The sequence below is a fragment of a genome, unplaced genomic scaffold (assembly GCF_019419815.1).
Source record: "Pyrus x bretschneideri cultivar Hongxiangsu unplaced genomic scaffold, Pyrus_bretschneideri_v1 Contig1, whole genome shotgun sequence".
Classification (NCBI taxonomy): Eukaryota; Viridiplantae; Streptophyta; class Magnoliopsida; order Rosales; family Rosaceae; genus Pyrus; species Pyrus x bretschneideri.
Genome location: NW_025999390.1, coordinates 9,434,479 through 9,453,792, shown reverse-complemented (window position 1 = coordinate 9,453,792; position 19,314 = coordinate 9,434,479). Strand labels below are relative to the sequence as shown.

Genomic DNA, 19,314 nt, shown 5'->3' with positions numbered 1-19,314 from the left:
AGCCTCCCTCACTTTTCATCTTTGACTAAAACATGTGAGTATTCATTCCCACAACTTTTACAACAGGCGTTTCTTTTTTGTCAAAATCGTTTTTTTTCCACTAGAAAAACTTAAAAGCACTTGGTACCATTCCCTCTATGACAATCCACAATTTTCTACGCTCTGTTTTTAGAAGCACTTTCTAAATTTTTTTTTTTTTTTGTTTTTTTTTTGGGGAAGCAAGGTGCTTTTACAACACACATTTGAATTTGAAACAAAACCGTGCTTTCTATCCCAAAACGACATCGTCTCTCCTCTGATTCTACCAACAAAACCCCAAAAATTCGACAGCAAAATAATCGGACTTTTCTGAGAAGTGAAAAACTCACTTCCATCTTGGACGACGACCCATATCAGTAGCTTTGGCGAGCATTCAGAAGAAGAATGAATAAGGGCGGAGGTGCAGCGTCAGGGGGAGGAGGATTGGGAGGCGCGGGGAGCGGTCCCACCGCGGCTGCTGCTGTGGCGGCAGCTCAGAAGCAGAAGGCGCTGCTTCAGAGAGTGGAGACCGACATCTCCCAAATCGTCGACAATTTCAGCCACCTCGTCCACGTCTCCAGGGTTAGACTCTGTTTCTCTCTCTCTCTCTCTCTCTCTCTCTCTACAATTTAATTTGAAGTCACAATTTCAGAAAATTTAAAATTTTGGTTTGGGGGTGTAATTGCAGGTGAATGATCCGCCTGTTAGAAACTCTCAGGAAGCTTTCATGATGGAGATGCGTGCTGCTCGAATGGTGAATCCTTTTCCTTCCCCTCCTCTCAGTTCAATTAGCAAAATTGTTCAGCTGATCACTTTTTGTTAGCTCTTAATCATGTGCTTATGGATTAATTTACAACTTGGAATCAGAATGTGTTGTCGTTTAGTTTGCAAGGCTAAACCCAATTTAGTATCGGCCGCTATTCGTTGTACAAAAGTGGCGGATTCAGAAATATTTCTTCCCGGAACAAATGAACATTGGAAAATTCGTGTGTAGGAATAATGCAGGGGGCGGGGAGGGCAATTGCGTTCACCGGCCTTATGGTGGAACTGCCGGTTGTTCTCCACCCGAAAGATGTTCCATTTTCATATTTGGGGCACTCACTTAAGCATGACGGAGCACAAACAAGACACACGTTCTTCGTTTTATAAATCAGTTTCCTTATAGATTGACAAAAGAAATGGTTGCTCGTCCTCTTGATTAATGACTTAGGATCACGTTTGTGATGGAAATTCTGTTTACGCGTTGTCCGGCCTTTTCAGTTGAACTCTAGGTTAATGCAAGCTTGCTTGCGAAGACTGTCTTGGACATGTTTATCTTTCCCGGTTGATTTCTGCATTTGAGTTCTTTGGTTGTTTACGATTAAATCTATGAACACAGGTCCAGGCAGCTGATTCTCTGCTTAAGTTGGTGTCGGAATTGAAACAGACGGCAATATTTTCAGGGTTTGCCTCCCTCAATGATCATGTAGAGAAAAGAATTGTGGAGTTCAACCAGCAAGCCGAGAACACAGACCGCCTGTTGGCTAGAATCGGAGAGGAGGCAGCTGCTAGCCTCAAGGAGCTCGAATCCCATTACTACTCTTCCGCGCTGAGGACTGCTCAAAACTTGCAGCCATGAGCTTCGCATTACAGTAGAAACTAGTGTGGTGCTTTTACTTAATTAAGATCATTGGTATTTTTTCTGAAAGTGTATTTTTGTTTCACGTTTTCAAACTACCTCAAAGTCGCAAAACTGAACGCAATGACATTCCAAAATTCATACAGTCGACCCCACTTGGAGGGATAAGGCTTTGTTATTGTTTGTCTTCAAACAACGTTAAAGTCTCAAAAGGGTGAAATTTTCTGCTTCTCTGTGAATTCTGTAAAATTGTTTATACCCCTTAACTATTACAACTTATGGAACTGAAGTTTTGCAGCACTATCATCCATTGACACAGCCTTCATTGCAGACATACATTACAATTGTGTGCTCTCAGACTTAACAAAACAAGTTCTGTCTATAATATGTTGTCCGACCGGAGATGGAACATGTTTTTCGACCCGGAGAAACAACCCGGCAAGAAAAATAAAGGAAGCAGTGCTTAGAGTCATCAATCAGTTGGCAAAAGCACATGAAAATCTCTAGAAACATGCAAAACAAGTTCAGTCTAAGACAATACATCCACACACCTAACATGCCTCTTAAACAAATCCTTACAAAAATCTTATTCCAACAAAACGCAAACCCTATTGTCGTGCCAATTTGTAGTCACAAATCGATGATCTGTTTTCCATCCCGGAGAAACAATCCGTGCAAGAAACATAAAGGAAACAATGCTTGGTGTACTCATCAAGCACTTGGCAGAATAACATTACTGATGCTTTTAGGACCAAGGTGATGCACCAATGAGATGTCTCACACAATTACCGGGCAAGCATACTGCTAAAGGGATCACCTGTTCGGATAAAGGAAAATGACATAACCGGCAAGAACCTTATGTTTCAAGGTTGCTAGAGATACATGAAGTGAATTGCAGAAACCACAGTACATATAGTGCAAGGCTTCATCTGATTGATAAAAACTAGAAAGAAAAGCGAAAACAGTCTGCGAAAACAAGGTTCACGAGCACTAAAAGTACCAATAGTCTTCGCTTTTTCTCCAGTCATCACAAAAGAAAGGATTGTGTAAAGTTAAAAGGAAGCTATTAAGGAAAACAGAGGCAGATTCTAATTAAACACTATGAAGCTGACCAGGAGAATGTGCAAACATAAGCAAGGTAATGAACCATAAATCGTAATTCAAACACACAATGGCAGCTTCAATATCTAGAAGAAAACGATAAAAGATGAGCATACGATGAGACAGAAACATGCACAGAGATATAGTCCACTAAATCTTTTTTATTTTTATTGGTATTTCTTTTTCTTTTCAAGGAGAAATAGGTCCATTCTCAACACCAAGACCATATAAAACACCAGCATATTTGTCAATAGAACCATCAAAGAAAGTCTCTTTCAGTTTCATGAATGTACTGCAAGTGAGCAAACTATCCGAACCAGCTTGGTGGGAGATACCAATTCTCTCAACATCTAACAGCTCCGCGAGTTTGTTCAACCCACCATGAAGGCTGTTGCAGAACCTCATCAGATGCTTGATATCATAAACTGTAGGAAAATACACCTTGATCATTTTAAAGAACCCCACCTGTGTGTTCGGGAGGCTTTGGCCTTTAAGCAGCTTGAGCAAGTACCCGAAATCATACCCACTGTGGAACGTCACCCAAACCACATTATCAGAAAGCACAACTCCGGATGCCATTAGTAGCTCGGTGAACTTACTAGCATCAACACCCTTCTCATTGTTCTTCACGAAATCCATACCGCTCTGGGACAGTAATTCTATTGAGTCACTGGCATACACATCCTCATTGGGGTTGAAGTCACGGAAATTGAATTGCCACACACAGTGCTTGTCAGTTCCACAGGTCGGAAGGTTCCCTTTCTCATCAGAAAATGTGAGACCCAACTGTATCAACTTCAAGAGGTCCACATTGGCCTTAAGGGTTTGATAGTGATAATCATAACTGTCCTTGAAAGTCCCTACAGGCCTCAAAACGATACCGGGAAACTCTGTGTCCATCGCTACATATCGGTATTCCTCTACAACATTGCGAATCAATTTAAACTCCTCCTCAAGATTATCGCTCCAAACTTCCCTAATGTGAATCGAATCGCTTTTTGGAAATGTAGACATTTTCTTCGGGCAATAACAACACAAATTGAAGCAAATAACGAGACCCAAAAGAGCAAAAACCATAAAATCTGCAAAACCAAGAAACCCACAACCCATATCAAGAAACAAGAACAACCCACATCTCAAAATTCATACTTTATTAAAACCCATGTATCCAATCATCCAAAACCTAGAAATCAATACGAGAATTCAAAGGTACGATAACTCACCTCAAGAATCAGCAACTCTGGAGTTCTCTTCTCGTTTTCGGATTGAGAATGACGTCTCGGCGTCGGGACGGGCGGGCAACAAGATGGGGAGCCGGGGGAGGGGGATTTTCTCCGAGAAATCGATGATTTTCTCGGGAAAATTAGGGGTTTGGGGGGCGGAAAAACGAAGGTTTTGATGGAAAGAAAGATGGGATTTTTTTATAGAGGAAGGGGATGGAAAGCTAAAAATAAAATGGTTTGTTTTAACGTCGTTTAGGCGAGATGAGTGCAAGCCTTCCTTGCTTGCATTGTAACAGCAAGGAATAGCTAGTGAGGTTGGTGACAGTGAACTGGGAATCCATCATGAGGTGGGTTCTTATAGATACAACATTTCTCGGAGCTTTTTTTGCTTTTTATTTTTTAACCTGTTTTCTCCCCTACTTTTTCATTTCTACCCCCTTGCTGTTTTTGCCCTTCTTTATATTTCATTTCTCGGACCTCATTTCACTTCGCTCTCCGATGAGATGCTCAATCGCCCCCTTGCTTGTGCTCATGATGCACTACGGATCTCAACCGTGCTGAAGGACCAAGTAGGGGAAAGATCGTGGTGTAGGTTCCACTCGAGTCTCATTATTAAACTCTCAATTCGTGTCAATTTCTTTCAAGCCGTTAAATTTATTACAATTTTAGGAGTAATAACTTGTATCAACGTACACGAGGAAACTAAGGCCAAGGGATAGTGGCACGGATTGAGAGTACATGAGGTTTGAAATAAAATTAAAATTTCAGAGGGAAAAATCAAATGAATGTTCACTTAATGCGGTAGCAAGGGTGCAAAATGGTGTGGTGGAAATAAAGGTCCCGAAAAGCGTAGCAAGATCCTACCAATATAAGAACAAAGGTCCCGAAAGGAGTTCAATGTGAAGTATGGACCTTGATGTTCAGTAACTGTAAAGTTTTTGAACCATTACCAAATTTCTGATTCTGCCTACTAGTGATATTGCTGCAAAGTAAAGCTTGCTTAGTTGAAGTAGCAACGTCGAAATCACCATCTTCACAAACATTATTGTACACCAAGGAATAGTTTGCTAAACAAGCGACTAGATATCGAAAGAGAGTACATAACAAGTCAAAGTGTCCTATTAAAGATGAACTTCAATTACAACAGAGCAATGAATGATATCTTTGCCCACATTACAAGTAAGACGGTATTACTTTCTCTTAGACCTTACCATCAATCAGTTTCTACCAAGTGGGAGAGATCTGCAGGAAAATGTTTCCTTGAAATCCTTCTTCCTTGACGACGTGAAGATGGACGCATACACTTCCTTAGTAGCATTAGCAGGGGCTATATCCACCGCCTTGAACCTCTTTGCCCCACCATTACTCGCACCCTTCACATCAGCTCCAACATTCACAACCTTCCCATTTACCTCTACCTTTGCTGAAACCTTCTCCACAGCCCTAGCATCAATACCATGCTTGGTACCACTCAACCGTGAGGCCTCCAAACCCACACCCTCCTCCTCGCCATTCACACCAGCATTCCCATTTTTCGTCTTCTTCACCTTCTTCACTCTCCCTTTCGCCTTCTCAGCCTCCATCCTCTCCCTCAACTCCACAACTTCCTCTTCATTCCCATTAATCACAATCTTATCCGCCTCTGAAAATCCCACATGGCAAACAAGGCAAGTCGACGACTTTATCTCCTTCAAAGCCTTTGAACTCAACACATGCCCACAAGTTCTTAATCCCACAAACTTACACTTACCGTTGAACTCGACCCCTGTAATGGGGCACTGAAACCGCGGCCCAGCAACGGATTGGCGATTGAATTCGGCCCCAGTAATTGGGGTAAGATGAATACTGATCATGTCCTTCAACCCCTTTATATGCCCAAACGCCTTGGGCACCTTCTTCCCCAACAACGCCTCCACAAGAGCCTCCTTGTTAAACACGTTCCCCAGAAAATCCATTACGCACGGCTCCTTCAATGGCTCGTTCGACAGCGCACAATTGAGCCACTTCGAAAGCCTCTGCTCGTTCGGGTCAACCTTATCGGGCTTCTTCTCCGCGTACATCTTGAGATAACAGTCGCGAGACTCCGCTCCCGTCGCGCCGCCATCGCCGCCACCTCCAAGAGCTCTAATCCGTAAAATCAGAGTAGAAAGAGGGGTAATTTGGGAATCGAAAAGCGGAGTGGAGTCATTTAGGGGCTTACCATTGAGGGTGAAGTAAAGCGACGGTAGGACACGGGAGAAAATTGAGAGCTTGAGGTGGCGGAGAGTTGGGGTCTGAATTGGGGATAGGGTTAGGGTTTGGGTTGGGATTTGGAGATCGGGAGATTGCAGGACGATTTGGAAATTTTGAAGTTTGGGATGCATCGTGATCTTGGATTATTCGGGCAATAACAACACAAATCGAAGCAAATAACGAGACCCAAAAGAGCAAAAACCATAAAATCTGCAAGATCAAGAAATACACAACCCATATCAGGAAACAAGAACAACAAACATCTCAAAATTCATACTTTATCAAAACCCATGTATCCAATCATCCAAAACCTAGAGATCAATACGAGAAATCAAAGGTACGATAACTCACCTCAAGAATCAACAACTCTGGAATTCTCTTCTCGTTTTCGGATTGAGAATGACGGATCGGCGTCGGGACCGCCGGGGGGGGGCGCAACAAGATGGGTGGCCGGGGAGGGCGATTTTCTCAGGAAAATTGGGGGTTTGGGGAGCGGAAAAACGAGGTTTTGATGGAAAAGAAAGATGGGATTTTTTTTTAGAGGAAGGGGATGGAAATCTAAAAATAAAATGGTTTGTTTTAATTAAATTCTAAAAAGCGCTAGGCGCTGATCAGACGGTGGACTGACGTCTAACGCTTAGACGGTTAGGCAGAACTTAAGTGAACGTCTAGACGGCTTAGATGGATTTACGTAAATTTATTATAAATTAATTGTATATTAAAAAAATAAACATGAAAAATATCTTATTTAAAAAAAATAGGATATGTGATGTTAGAGTATTAAGTAAATAGTTTGGTGTGGTGATTGTGGTCTTAAAAAGAGAGAAACTTTCGTAAGTCTCAAAAATTCTCCCTCTCCAATTGGGATTTCCAAAACAAAACAATCTAATTTTTAAGAATAAAATAATATAAGATATTTTGAATGAAATTTGTATTTAAAGTTCTTCTTAAACCACGTGGTGACCCCTCTTCCACAACCCCCTCACATCATTCAAAGTCCCAATCCTATAGACATAAAATAGTGTAAAAAAATTAAAAGAAAATTTAATGATAAGAGTGTAGTGCTGTGTGCAGGTTAGACGCATTGGTTAGCGGAAGGCAATAATGTGGGGGGTTTTCAGCTGTTTCCTCTTCCTCCTCTCTCACTTCATCTTCTATTTTGCTTTTGCTCTGTAAATTACCTCCTCATTCGATGTATTTGAGGCTTGCAATCTAAATGTTATCTCTCTCCCCATACTCCTTCTTTTCAGATCTTCTATTTTCTACTAAAAATACGATAGCGAGTGAAAACGAAAGATGCGACGCGTCGACAGCAACCGAAGACCAGAGAGCTAGTATGTCGGAAAAAAAAAAACCTATCGCCTTGCCCACCCCCTAGGCCGCCTAAACCGCCAAGAGAGCGTCTAGGCGGGTGCCTAACTCTTATCCGATTTGGCCGGACGATTTGGTCCAAATCGCGACAACACTCTTTTGCCTAGCGCCTAGACGGCCGCTTAGGCCGATTTTTAGAACATTGGTTTTAACGTCGTTTAGGCGAGATAAGTGTAATCCATCATGAACTGGGAATTCATCGTCAGGGGGGTTCTTAGAGTAGTTCCAGCGTGGAACCTTCACATTATGTTATCTAGTCAACTGCCATTAATGAACAGTAACCGTCTTTTGCATCTTCACCGTTGCACTTTAATAGCTCTGGCAATAGGTAATAAAATATTAGTATATTTTTTATTTATAATTAATATTATATTATTTAATTTGTATAAATTAATATTACATTATTAATTTATCTTTTCCAATCTCTTCCCGAAACGTCTACCATTTTTGTTTTCTTCTTCCTTCCCACTCTCTCACTCCCCTCTTCCTCATTGTTTTCCCTTTCTGAGAGCTCTCACCCACTTTCCTCTTCGAAAATTAAACAAATCAAACTCCAAAACCATGAAACCTTAATTTATAGGACTAAAGGATCCTAGCTATATCGTTGCATGCGTCATCAGACCATCACCTTCATGTCAATGTCTTTCAAGCCGTTAAATTTATTACAATTTTAGGAGTAGTAACTTGTATTAACGCACATGAGGAAACTAAAGCCAAGAGATAGTGGCATGAATTGAGAGTATATGAGGTTTGAAATAAAATTAAAAATTCAGAGGGCAAAATCAAATGAATGTTCACTTGATGCGGTAGACAGACTGCTAAAAGTTTTGCAACTGAGACACTATAATTAACTTCATTCCAAGCTCCTCCCAGGCAAGAAAAGTCGTTGGTTGCTTTTTGTGAAGGTACGTTGAACATTCATTTGAGTGCATGAATTACTACATTTCCAGTGTTATGTCCCCGAAAAATCTTATCAGACCGAAAAAATATCATCTGAGTGCATGAATTACTCCTTGAGTATGCTATCGGTTATTTCAGCAGAACATTGAGGATTACCCGATGAAATATACAATTTCGTAACTGTTAAAGAAATCAACCCTATCTCATTAAAGGACCTACACAAATCTAGAATAAAGAATTCTAGAAGATTCACTAAGGTTGGTTAGCTAGATTATCCAAGTTAAAGTAGTACTTCGTAGAAATGACTAGAATGTTGTTTCTTAAGTTGGTGGAAGAGTCTAGAAGAATGGTGAGGTTTCCACCAACATGCAAGATTAGTGTAGATAATTCTAACTTATGAAGTTAGTGGAATTATCTAGATATCTCTAGCATGGTGTGTCCATGCTTCTCCAAGGTTCCTTCCATGCCTATAAAAGGAGAAGGCATCCACACCATCAACAAGCAAGCTTGTAAGCAAGCAAGCAAGTGAGAGTGAGAAGAAAGAGTAGTCTTGTAAGAGTGTGAGTGCTCTAGAGTTTGTCTCTAAAAAGTGAGTGAGTGTCATAGCTTCTTAAGAGTGTCATTTGAGAGTGTTGTAATATTTTGTTTGTGTAATACAAGTAATTTGTTTACTTGTATTGTCTTTCCAACACTTGTGTTAGAGTTGTGTACTCTAAATTTTTCCCCAACAATTGGTATCAGAGCGGTACGATTAGGGACCGTCTCTATTAAAGCTTTTGAGAATCGTGAGAAGTTTAGTACTTCGCAAGATTATTCGTTAATCTTGTTCGGCTTATCGAAGCTCTGCCGACACGATGAGAGACCTTCAAGTTGTTGGAGAAATCAAGAAGTTGAACAACAAAAATTACAACACGTGGGCGACGTGTATAGAGTCTTACCTACAAGGCCAAGATCTTTGGGATGTCGTCGGCGATAATGAAGTTACGCAGCCAGAAGAAGATACCAGCGGCGCTTTGAGGAAGTGGAATATCAAGGCAGGTAAGGCCATGTTTGCCTTAAAAACTACAGTTAAAGATGACATGTTGGAGCACATACAGAAGGTCAAGACACCAAAAGAAGCATGGGACACCTTTGCCACACTCTTTTCAAAGAGGAACGATACAAGACTGCAACTTCTCGAGAACGAGTTGTTATCAGTGGCCCAAAGGGACATGACGATTGCGCAGTATTTCCATAAGGTAAAGTCTATTTGCCATGAAATTTCTGAATTAGATCCTAGTGTTGCCATTGTAGAATCCAGGATAAAAAGAATAATTATCCATGGATTGAGACCTGAATATCGAGGCTTCGTTGCCGCTGTACAAGGATGGCCGACCCAACCATCACTTGTTGAGTTCGAGAATTTGCTTGCCGATCAAGAAGCTTTGGCAAAGCAAATGGGAGGGGTCTCGTTAAAAGGTGAGGAGGAAGCGCTCTACACCAAAAGTAAATGCAGCTTTAAGCAGCGTGTTGGTGGTGGATCTAAAAGAAATGGTGACAAGGAAAAAGGTCATCAAGGATGAGGGAGTTCTCGGCCAAGGGGAGCTCCGAAGTATCACGGCAACCGTGGTCAGTCCCAGAATAATAAAAGATTTGAGGGTAAGTGTTACCATTGTGGAAAAAATGGCCACATGGCGAAGGATTGCTGGTTCAAAAGGCCTGACGTCGCCAACTCAGAGAAGAAAAGCGAAGATGATTAGGATGCCATAGCATATCTAGCTATGGATGAAGAATGGGATGCTGAAGCATCTTCTTGGTGGTGCTCAGAAAATGAAGTGTTGCCTGACTCAAGAAAAATTGAAGATATGTTGAATGAGGAAATGGGAGACCAAGTTGCCCAAACCCAATCAAGTCCAGATGAGCCTAAAGATTTGCTTGCTGGAGACGATGTTGAGCAAGAAGTACCTAAGAGTCATTGGCAAACAGGTGTGTACCAACAACCACAAGAAGTTAGACCTAGTGGAGTGGAAGTATCAATTCCACAAGCACAACTAAGAAGGTCAACAAGAGTACGAAAGCCAAATCCTAAATATGCCAATGCTGCCATAACTGATGGAGCACTAAAAGAACCTGAGGCGTTTGAAGAAGCATCACAGAATTCTGAATGGTGTAAAGTTAAGAGAAGAGGTCGATGCGTTAAAGAAAATATCAAATTTGGGATCCAGTGGCAAGGCTAAGAAATGAAACCCATCTCATACAAATGGGTGTTCAAGATGAAGCGTTGTCAACCCAGCGTAGAGAGAATAATGAGATGGTGTTGAGGGGGAGTGTTAAAGAAATCAACCCCATATCATTAAAGGACCTACACAAATCTAGAATAAAGAATTCTAGAACATTCACTAAGGTTGGTTAGCTAGATTATCCAAGTTAAAGTAGTACTTTGTATAAATGACTGGAATGTTGTTTCTTAAGTTGGTGGAAGAGTCTAGAAGAATGGTGAGGTTTCCACCAACATGCAAGATTAGTGTAGATAATTCTAGCTTAGGAAGTTAGTGGAATTATCTAGATATCTCTAGCATGGTGTGTCCATGTTTTTCCAAGGTTCTATCCATGCCTATAAAAGGAGAAGGCATCCACACCATCAACAAGCAAGTGAGAGTGAGAAGAAAGAGTAGTCTTGTAAGAGTATGAGTGCTCTAGAGTTTGTCTCTAGAAAGTGAGTGAGTGTCATAGCTTCTTAAGAGTGTCCTTTGAGAGTGTTGTAATATTTTGTTTGTGTAATACAAGTAATTTGTTTACTTGTATTGTCTCTCCAACACTTGTGTTAGAGTTGTGTACTCTAAATTTTCCCCAACAGTAACCTCATTTTTTCAAGTGAAAATGATTCAACGACGGTGTAACATGCTTAGTGAATTATCGATTCTCTCTATTGACTAAGTTTTTTAAAATGTTAAGGATACAAAGTGGCTTTCGATTCAATAGTCCACATAATGGTAGCTTTCATGCTCAAGACAACGACCAAGTTTTTCTTTGCTGAGGGACCAATTTATCTTACAATCCCCAATCACTAATGGTGGTCCTAATCTTCGGTCTCATTAAACTCTCAATTCGGTGTCATGTCTCAGCCGCATATACATGTAGACACACTTTTTACAATATTCAACTAACAATATAATTCAAGATTCTCATCTGAACATAACAAAAAAGCTACCGTGTATTACAAATGTGAATTAAGCAAATTAGTCTAGGTGATGTACCTGTACCTAAGTTCATATTTGCATTCTATAACATCGTTCAATAAAAAGAAAAAAAAATACTAATAATAAATATACAACAATATTTCTTACTATAAAGATAATATTTTATTAAACTCACCGTTCATAAAAATCAAATATAATATCTCTCGTACCTATGAAAATAAACACTATTAGACTGGAACACTAGTGGTCATGCCAAGTTTAAATACACAATTAAAAGGAAAAATGAGAAAAAGGGCAGTATGGTAATTACACATTGGTGGGTTTAGGGTTCATGTAAGTTGAAACATATAAGGCCTCCCGCCGTCGTCTCCCCATTCACTTATCTTGCAAGTGCAGCTCTCAGATCTTTACCTCGCCGCAATCATCTTCAAAGGTTAGCCCTTACCTCTCTCTGCTTCCGATCACATTTTCTCCTTGTCTAAATTTGACAACTATGTTTCCCAATACAAGTTCTGTCTGGCCGCTGACAAAAATTTAATCAAAAATTGAAAGGAAAAATCCGAAAATTTGATGGGCAATTTGATTTCTGTGTGTTTATCATGAAAACTACTGAAATTTTCCCAAAATTCGAAGTAACATCTTAATATCTGAGAATTTTAGCACTAGACAGAAGGGTTATATTGTTTTGCAGGTATTTTTTTTTATATAATATTTTTTTTAGATTTCAGTAATGGAGCTTGCAAGTCTTGTAATTGTATATTTTACTGAAATGTTTTATCTGGCTGACATCCTTTTTGTTAATTTCGTGTTACCAGGGTTTGTAATTTCAACCGGCCCCAAAAAATGGCAGGGTATGTAGACAATTGTATATCTGATTCTATATACTCGCTTTTCCGCTGTACATATGAAATGCTTATGATAATGGAGGATATATATGTTTTTAGAGATCAAGTTTGTCATTGATTACTTGGCCCGAGCAGTAGCGTAGATTTATTTTTTGTACTGGTGAACCTCTGTTCGCCAATTTGTTACATATCGAAACGAGAGCACCCGTTATACGAGTTAGTGAGAGAGGGATTAGGAATCCAGATTTTCAGAATGCGCAAATGCCTTTAGGAGTCTTTCGGTTTCAACTGTGGGAATGTCGGCGATGAGTGTGTGAAAGCTTAATTTAATTGTATGTTTTAGCTTTTGTGTTTCTGATACAAGGATCGTTGCTCTTGTTGTACATTTGTATTTCTACTCCGTACTTGTTTTCACTTACTGGACTGTCTGATAGTGGGATATGGCAGTCTATCATACGCGTTCTTTATTTCTTTTTCCCTTTTTTTCTGTCAAACGACGCGTTTTTTATTTGTCAGTTTGATATACTTGGTATTGTTTGGTGTGTAATGTGTGGTATGGCAGCGTGTCAAATGTTACTCCATTTTATTGATTGTACAGAGAAGAAGAGGTTGCTGTTCCTATTGCTGAGCCTGTTGCTGCTGCTGCAGCTCCAGGCGAACCCATGGACCTTCTGACAGCACTGCAACTTGTGCTGAGGAAGTCATTGGCTCATGGTGGGCTCACTCGTGGACTCCATGAAGGTGCAAAGGTCATCGAGAAACATGCCGCACAGCTTTGTGTTGTAGCTGAGGACTGTGACCAGGCTGATTATGTTAAGCTTGTTAAGGCTCTATGCGCTGACCATAACGTCAAACTAATGTCAATTCCTAGTGCGAAAACTCTTGGAGAATGGGCTGGTGTAAGTGAAAATGAATTGACTAATAGAAGTTTTGTTTGTTTTAGTTCTTGCCTCAGAGTAACTATTTTCATGCGTTAAACATATAGTTTGTTCGGATTTTGCCTTCTACTTATTGTTAATTTTGTACTGTCTTCGCACAGCTTTGCAAGATTGATTCCGAAGGAAAGGCAAGAAAGGTGGTTGGTTGCTCATGCGTTGTTGTGAAGGTATTCATAACATTCAATTGAGTGCATGCTCTTAGTACCCCCAATTTGATTATGCCTTGTATTCTGTTTGTTTACTTACCTTATTGCGTTTTGTTCTGCAGGATTTTGGCGAGGAATCGGAAGGCCTTCACGTTGTTCAGGAGCACATTAAGTCCCATTAAATTTGAAAAGAGTCTGCCTCATGTTGATTTGTGTTTGATGTTCATTAGGTCCCAAACTTGTAGAAGTGGAATTGAGTAACTATCCTTCTGATTATCAAAACATTTGATATTTTTTCGGTCTTTTACCTCTGTTCTTAAATGATGAAATTTTCCGTGTGGTTTTGTTATTTGATTTGCGTTTTTATTACTCGTTGATCATGCTATCGGTTATTTCAGTTGCACGTTGTGTATCACCTGACAAGACTTTGAATCAATTGTTTCGATGGGCCATGCTTTAAAAGAAAAGTATCCTCCGTAATGCCCAAATTGGAAAACATTGGTTTTGGAGAATTGACTATTTGCATTCGAGGTTTTGAGTTTAAAGCCTATTGGAATTTAAAGTCTATCGGTTACCAATGGACCAATCTTAGGAACGAGGAATTTGTGCGGAGCCATTCCTGAAAATAGAATTTAAGATCTCTTACTTACAAATGAAAGGAAATCATTGAATTTAAGATCTTCTACTTACAAATAAAAGGAAACCGCTGGACCGTAAGGTTGAATTTAAGACTTACCACTGAACAGCGTTTTAAGTGGCGGAGAAAGATCAAAATTTAAATGCGCATGCGACTTTACTACAGCTAAGGCCCATCCCACGCAATTTTCTGGTATGTTTGGGCTTCAGCCCACCATTGTACCCTAAACATAAAACCCTAAATGACAAGGATAACATGGTAATTTGTACGAGTGTTCTAGGGTTTATGAATATTCCATGTGAATCATAAGCGCCACCGCCGGCCTCATTCGCCTTCTCCTGCAGGTTTTCGATCTTCACCTCCCAACCATCGTCAAGGTCAGCGCTTACCTCTCCGTTCAATTCCGTTCTCTTCTGATTTAAATTTTGTAATTATATTTCGGCTAAGAAGTTGTTTGTGGCAGATGAGAATTTTAATCCAAAATTAAAATGATTAGGGTTTAGGACGTGTGTAAAATCTGAAACTTGGTTTCTTTGTGTTTTCACGAAATCTACAAAGTTTCTTTGGGAATTCGAGGTTAACATCTCATGTCTGAGCATTTAAACACTATCCTTTACAGCAAGTTTGAATTTTTATGATTTATTTTTCAGATTTTTATTGGTATAAGCCTGTTTAGATTTCAGTATTTGAGCTTGCAAGTCTGGTAATTGGTTTCACTGAAGCTTTTAATTAACATATCATTTGTTTTCTCATGTCATCAGGGCTTTTCATTTCAATCGACCCGAAAAATGTCAGGGTATGTGGACATTTTATTTTCCGGTTCTCTATATTCGTTTTTCGCTCTATATATGGAATATTTGTTATAGAAGGGATGCAAACTAGTTTCGAGATTAATATGTGATCCTGATTTATTGTTCTGAGTAGTAGTTTCAACTTATCTTTTGTACCAATGAAGTGCCTTTAACCGGTTTGTTACATACCAAATTGACGGGACACACTATTAGACTAGTTCTGTGAGAGCAATGGGGTTAGGAACTTAGGAGTCTAGAATCTTAGAATGCACGATGAACTGCTGAGTTCGATATTTGCTTGTAGGGCCATTTGGTTTCGACCATGGGTGCATGTCATGGATTTGATGATTGGTGCTTTTGTTCTGAATTCAATGTTGTATGTGTATGTTCTCATGTTAAAGAAGTATAAGAAGCTTTGGTAAGCCGAATGTCAGATTGAGTCTTTTTTCTTTGGTAACCTTAGGATTTGAAGCTGCACTCTGGAATTTGTTTATTCGTTGTTCCATTAGTTTAGCGTTTTACCGGCTGGATAATGCCTGCATTCTGCACTCTATCTTAAGCATTTTTTTCTCTCCGTTAATGACATTCTTTATATATATTTGGTGTAGTATGTCTAATGTTACTTTCAATATAATATTTGTACAGAGATGAAGAAGTTGCTGTTCCTGTTGAGCCTGTTGCAGTTGCTGCAGCTCTAGGTGAACCAATGGACCTTTTGACAGCCTTGCAACTTGTGCTGAGGAAGTCATTGGCTCATGGTGGGCTCACTCGTGGACTGCACGAGGGTGCAAAGGTCATTGAGAAGCATGCTGCACAACTCTGCGTTGTAGCTGAGGACTGTGACCAGGCTGATTATGTTAAGCTGGTCAAGGCACTATGTGCAGATCATAATGTTAAGCTTATGTCAATTCCTAGTGCTAAAACCCTTGGAGAATGGGCGGGTGTAAGTAAAACGAATTGACATAAAGTAGTTTCTGTTAGTTTTAATTCTTTCCCAAAAGTAATTATTTTCATTTGTTCATTGTTTAGTTTGTTCCGATGTTTTCAACTATCTTTCTCTCGGTTCCTTTTCTCAACTTTGTCAGTATCTCCATATGTAATCAGTTTTGTGTTAGTTGTCCAATAAACTAAAATTGTCCATTAATTTACTTTTCAATTGATGGCTTATGTTGCTGGCGGGTAAACTGGGGACAGTCTTTAAAGGGTTTCTAATATTCAAACTCTGCCATGTTTTCTTTTAGTTTGGCATAATAATTTTGGGATCTGTTATTAGCACTCCAAAATCTTATTCTACACTCCTCACAAGCGTATTTTTCTTTCTAAATTATAGAAAGTTTGGAGTGCCAAATGATATTTTAGGAGTGCTAATAACAATTCCCTTAATTTTTCTCTTCTTGCTTTCCATACTTACGGATTTTTTCTTGAACATGTTGTTAATTTTATACTGTCTTCTCACAGCTTTGCAAGATTGATTCAGAAGGAAAGGCAAGAAAGGTGGTTGGTTGCTCGTGTGTTGTTGTGAAGGTATTTAGAATACTCATTTGAGTGCATGAATTTACTACATTTCCGGTGTTATTTTTTGTAGTTGTGTCCCCAAAAAAAAAAAAGATTTTCTACTTATTTTCCATTCCTTGCATGGTGTTTGTTCGCTTGCCTTATTGCATTATTTCGTTTTGCAGGATTTTGGTGAAGAATCAGAAGGTCTTCATGTTGTTCAAGAGCACCTCAAGTCCCATTAAATTATAACGGTTTTGATTTCGGCCTGATGTTCTTTAGGTACTTGGTTATGATATCAGTGGTATGTCCCAATCGTATAATACTGCGACTTCGTTATAAGATTTTGATTTGAGCATGTTATTTCAGTACACCCGAAAGAATTTTACAATTTTGTAACTGTTTTTTCTTCAAATGAAAAACTATCAGTTGTCTTGACGTGCTTGATTGGGTTATTTGAGGTTGAAAACGAATCTTAGATGCCATTATATGCTAGAGCGCAACGCTCTTTTGTGGACCATGAAGAAGCTGATGAGCCTCAGGTTTGTTATCTTCATGGTTTTTGTGTTTCCCCTTCCCATCTAAATCCCTGCCACAAAACTAGGTGAAGGCAGACCCTGTGATCTATGGAATTTAGTTGTGGTCCCTAAAAAGCAATGTTACATCCTGGAATGGTCAGTCTAGTGGCTCTCAGGCATGCCTGTTTGTGAACCACATTTGCATTCAACCACCTTTCTTTGTAGATATCGGTTCCATAAACTCTTGGTATGACTCATCATGCCCAGAGATGTGACTTTTGACGAGAAGCGATAGCGAGAGATTTGAGTTTTTGGTTGCCTACGTATTGGTAAATATAGGCCTAGTATTGAAGATCATATTGGAATTGATAACTCTTCATATTCAACGTATGTTAAAGAAAGAAGTGAAAAAATTTTGTCCGACTTGAAGGTAGAAAGGTGTATTGCACATTAAGCAAATTTACCATTCGAACTCTTTCAAAAAGATAAGTTTTTTTCATGACTAATTCATTCGTATTTCGTAGAAAAACGGTTTTTGGAGAAGCACCCACACTTTCAGACATAACTATGGACAAGGATTTTGAGAGGGTACCCCAAAATAATTCGCAATACAGCTATAAAGGCTGTCCCTTGAAAGATGGTGTCCAAGCCTTTTACATATCCAATAGAAGAAGAAAGAGAACTTTGCTTTTGCAAGTTGCCTCAACAAATAACGAAGTGTGGCCTAAAACCGAGAGAGACGTTTCGGTTTCGGCCATGCTCTTCTGACAAAACCCAATCGTCTCCTGTTTCTGGAATCACCACTCCTCCCATTCTTCCATGTGGAAAGGTAAGCCTACAAGGGTAAGGAACTCAATTTGGTTGTTACGAGAAATTTTTCGTTGTGATCGGAACACAAGTGCTACATCACGTATTATTATATAAGTGGTGGAGATTTTTATATTAAATTATTAATTTTTTAACATAAGTATCTCATAACTTGTATAGTGACACATGATGTACCATCTTGTGTTCCGGGCACACTGAAAAATTTCTTATTTGTTACACAATCCCTAGCCAACTGCAAATTAGCAGTCAATGGGACCCCCATAAATAAAAGATAATGTGATAAACTTGGGATGTAAATGAGGTTGCTAAGAGAGCACATATTTTAATAGTTTTTTCTCTACACGTAGAGAAGATAGCATACGATAACCAAGTACGTAGAAAAGTATGAATCTATCAGAAAACGTATAAAAACGTCAAGGTTATTAATTGGATAATATGAAAACAAGCACCCTGATTGATAACGAAATTGAAAATACCCGTAGAACTTGCAACGGAGTTTTGACCTAGTAAACGGTAGAATTTGGAGCTTGTAGCTTTTAAACTTGAGTTTTATTGCTTAATACTGTGCAAAACTTAAAACCGTTTTGACCTAATAAACACTAGAATTTGGAGTCTAGGGGCCTAAATTTGCAAAACGAGAATTTGTTGTTTCTAGGGTTTACGTCTGTCAAACAATTATTCCAATCCATTCTGTCATCTGTGTATGCATCAATTTGAGAACAATATATTTGCAATGTCATTGTTTATTTGTGAGCTACAAATGTATTTAGCAAGGGTAATGTTAGGAAGATTAAATTTGCAAACTAAATTAATATGTCACCAATAGAGATGAGTACGTTTATTAACACTTAAGTAATAGTCCAATCATCAACTTTCATGTCATATAATTTATAAAAAAAATTTCTATAAATTTAGTCTCCCTGACATCACCCATTTGCCAAAGATGATGTGATCGAGCTGATTTACTTATTTATTTTACATAAATGATAGCAAGGGAGGGTGAATCGAACCTAAAACCTGTTGGACCTAACAGCCCCCTGCAAATTCTTATTAAACTTGTTAATCTATTTTACGTGAAGTATTAGACTAGATCTCGGGTTAACGTTGTTAGATTAATTTTATACATATTTAAGATCCCATGCATACTTTAAACATAAGAAGCTGTATATACATGTAGTTGTAGTTTAATTTGCAGGTTGGAGTCTGCAGAAAGATTCGTGGGAGAGATGATCCCAATTGCAGAACACGTTGAAAACATGCGTGAAGCATTGATGATGCCAAATTTGCCAATGCGATGTCAAGCTGCCCTCCTCGCAGGACAAAATTAACATTGTAATTATCTATCCTCCTTAATAACAGGTAGTCGGTGTTATCGACTAAAGCCAAACTAATCTCTCCGTAAAACTCGTAACATCTTACAAGTTTATGTTTTAATCACCTACTTATATATATGTAATGCGGCCATTCATAACTAA

The 19,314-nt window shown here is 39.2% G+C and overlaps 5 protein-coding genes across 7 annotated transcripts; 3 read left to right on the top strand and 2 right to left on the bottom strand.

Annotated features, from left to right (window-relative positions):
• Nucleotides 1–265: 265 nt before the first annotated feature.
• Nucleotides 266–1,781, top strand: LOC103949101 (mediator of RNA polymerase II transcription subunit 22b). The gene is made up of 3 exons (XM_009360197.2): nucleotides 266–600; nucleotides 707–772; nucleotides 1,397–1,781. Exons 1-3 carry the CDS (start codon nucleotides 424–426, stop codon nucleotides 1,634–1,636), a joined length of 483 nt encoding a protein of 160 aa, XP_009358472.1. The 5' UTR covers nucleotides 266–423; the 3' UTR covers nucleotides 1,637–1,781.
• Nucleotides 1,782–2,880: 1,099 nt separating this feature from the next.
• LOC103949100 (probable CCR4-associated factor 1 homolog 7) lies at nucleotides 2,881–4,405 on the bottom strand. Its single transcript, XM_009360196.3, has 2 exons — nucleotides 3,961–4,405; nucleotides 2,881–3,819 (listed from the first exon to the last, which is right to left on the bottom strand). Exon 2 carries the CDS (start codon nucleotides 3,812–3,814, stop codon nucleotides 2,927–2,929), a length of 888 nt encoding a protein of 295 aa, XP_009358471.2. The 5' UTR covers nucleotides 3,815–3,819; nucleotides 3,961–4,405; the 3' UTR covers nucleotides 2,881–2,926.
• A 559-nt stretch (nucleotides 4,406–4,964) lies between these two features.
• Nucleotides 4,965–6,740, bottom strand: LOC103949099 (replication termination factor 2). 2 transcript variants are annotated; one of them, XM_048584428.1, is made up of 2 exons: nucleotides 6,539–6,740; nucleotides 4,965–6,402 (listed from the first exon to the last, which is right to left on the bottom strand). In XM_048584428.1, the coding sequence occupies exon 2, from the start codon at nucleotides 6,321–6,323 to the stop codon at nucleotides 5,178–5,180; it is 1,146 nt and encodes a 381-aa protein (XP_048440385.1). In that variant the 5' UTR covers nucleotides 6,324–6,402; nucleotides 6,539–6,740; the 3' UTR covers nucleotides 4,965–5,177. The 2 variants fall into 2 exon arrangements, with proteins under 2 accessions (XP_048440385.1, XP_009358470.2); XM_009360195.3 differs by having other exon boundaries at nucleotides 6,544–6,740.
• Nucleotides 6,741–11,949: 5,209 nt separating this feature from the next.
• LOC103949097 (40S ribosomal protein S12) lies at nucleotides 11,950–13,920 on the top strand. The gene is made up of 5 exons (XM_009360193.3): nucleotides 11,950–12,075; nucleotides 12,458–12,493; nucleotides 13,086–13,386; nucleotides 13,527–13,592; nucleotides 13,694–13,920. The coding sequence occupies exons 2-5, from the start codon at nucleotides 12,486–12,488 to the stop codon at nucleotides 13,751–13,753; spliced, it is 435 nt and encodes a 144-aa protein (XP_009358468.1). The 5' UTR covers nucleotides 11,950–12,075; nucleotides 12,458–12,485; the 3' UTR covers nucleotides 13,754–13,920.
• Nucleotides 13,921–14,453: 533 nt separating this feature from the next.
• Nucleotides 14,454–16,931, top strand: LOC103949096 (40S ribosomal protein S12). 2 transcript variants are annotated; one of them, XM_048584412.1, is made up of 6 exons: nucleotides 14,517–14,585; nucleotides 14,705–14,784; nucleotides 14,970–15,004; nucleotides 15,645–15,942; nucleotides 16,458–16,523; nucleotides 16,679–16,931. In XM_048584412.1, exons 3-6 carry the CDS (start codon nucleotides 14,997–14,999, stop codon nucleotides 16,736–16,738), a joined length of 432 nt encoding a protein of 143 aa, XP_048440369.1. In that variant the 5' UTR covers nucleotides 14,517–14,585; nucleotides 14,705–14,784; nucleotides 14,970–14,996; the 3' UTR covers nucleotides 16,739–16,931. The 2 variants fall into 2 exon arrangements, with proteins under 2 accessions (XP_009358467.1, XP_048440369.1); XM_009360192.2 differs by lacking the exon at nucleotides 14,705–14,784 and having other exon boundaries at nucleotides 14,454–14,585.
• Nucleotides 16,932–19,314: the final 2,383 nt, after the last annotated feature.

Excerpts from the sequence above, each read along its gene's own strand:
- LOC103949100 (XM_009360196.3), bottom strand. The coding sequence starts at position 3,814 with ATGGTTTTTGCTCTTTTGGGTCTCGTTATTTGCTTCAATTTGTGTTGT.
- LOC103949096 (XM_009360192.2), top strand. Across the intron at positions 15,943-16,457 it reads CCCTTGGAGAATGGGCGGGT|CTTTGCAAGATTGATTCAGA; the intron begins GTAAGTAAAACG and ends GTCTTCTCACAG. Across the intron at positions 16,524-16,678 it reads GCTCGTGTGTTGTTGTGAAG|GATTTTGGTGAAGAATCAGA; the intron begins GTATTTAGAATA and ends TTCGTTTTGCAG.
- LOC103949097 (XM_009360193.3), top strand. Across the intron at positions 13,387-13,526 it reads CTCTTGGAGAATGGGCTGGT|CTTTGCAAGATTGATTCCGA; the intron begins GTAAGTGAAAAT and ends GTCTTCGCACAG. Across the intron at positions 13,593-13,693 it reads GCTCATGCGTTGTTGTGAAG|GATTTTGGCGAGGAATCGGA; the intron begins GTATTCATAACA and ends TTTGTTCTGCAG.
- LOC103949101 (XM_009360197.2), top strand. The coding sequence starts at position 424 with ATGAATAAGGGCGGAGGTGCAGCGTCAGGGGGAGGAGGATTGGGAGGC. Across the intron at positions 601-706 it reads ACCTCGTCCACGTCTCCAGG|GTGAATGATCCGCCTGTTAG; the intron begins GTTAGACTCTGT and ends GTGTAATTGCAG. Across the intron at positions 773-1,396 it reads AGATGCGTGCTGCTCGAATG|GTCCAGGCAGCTGATTCTCT; the intron begins GTGAATCCTTTT and ends CTATGAACACAG.
- LOC103949099 (XM_048584428.1), bottom strand. The coding sequence starts at position 6,323 with ATGCATCCCAAACTTCAAAATTTCCAAATCGTCCTGCAATCTCCCGAT.